Below are 491 nucleotides of genomic sequence, written 5' to 3' on the forward strand. Positions count from 1 at the left end.
TTCTTCATGTCGGCCACCTGGGTGGGTGCAAAGAGTCAGGAGTCACCCTAGGGGCACCTGCTCAGGCAGTGCGCCCATCCCTGGGACACCCATGGTCTGACCAGCTGCACCCATTATGGAAACAGCTCTGCAGGCAGCGGGGGAGGCTGGCCCCACAGGCCTGCTGTGGCTGGACTCTGCCTCCTCATCTATGGGAAGCTTCCCCAAGACTGAGGATTCCACAGGGGAGGCCTCCCTCACCTCTCCCAGGGAGCATACACAGTGCCTCCTATGGGAAGCAGAAGGAAGGTCAGACCCCACACCCAGCCCTGGCCTTGCACCTGCAGGTAAACCTCAGCACTCAAGCAGGCTGGCCCTAGACCGTGGGCACACTCTTAACCATCTGAGTCGATTCTGGTCTTCTGCCCTCACACAGAAGTCCCAAGACAGGATATAGAACATGGGCTCTTAGGATATTTGGCTGTGGATCCTCTGAGAATTTAGACAAGCCT

The 491-nt window shown here is 58.0% G+C and overlaps 1 protein-coding gene across 1 annotated transcript in view; it reads right to left on the reverse strand.

Annotated features, from left to right (window-relative positions):
- Positions 1-2: 2 nt before the first annotated feature.
- Positions 3-491, reverse strand: part of LOC102469772 (myosin-9) — a gene marked incomplete at its 3' end in the record, with an annotated part of 58,289 nt that continues 57,800 nt past the window's right edge. Inside the window, exon 31 of the mRNA XM_006156535.2 lies at positions 3-17. Coding sequence (XP_006156597.1) covers positions 3-17 — 15 coding nt within the window. The remainder of the gene's footprint in view (positions 18-491) is intronic.

The sequence above is a fragment of the Tupaia chinensis genome, unplaced genomic scaffold (genome assembly GCF_000334495.1).
Source record: "Tupaia chinensis unplaced genomic scaffold, TupChi_1.0 Scaffold000496_1, whole genome shotgun sequence".
Taxonomy (NCBI): domain Eukaryota; kingdom Metazoa; phylum Chordata; class Mammalia; order Scandentia; family Tupaiidae; genus Tupaia; species Tupaia belangeri.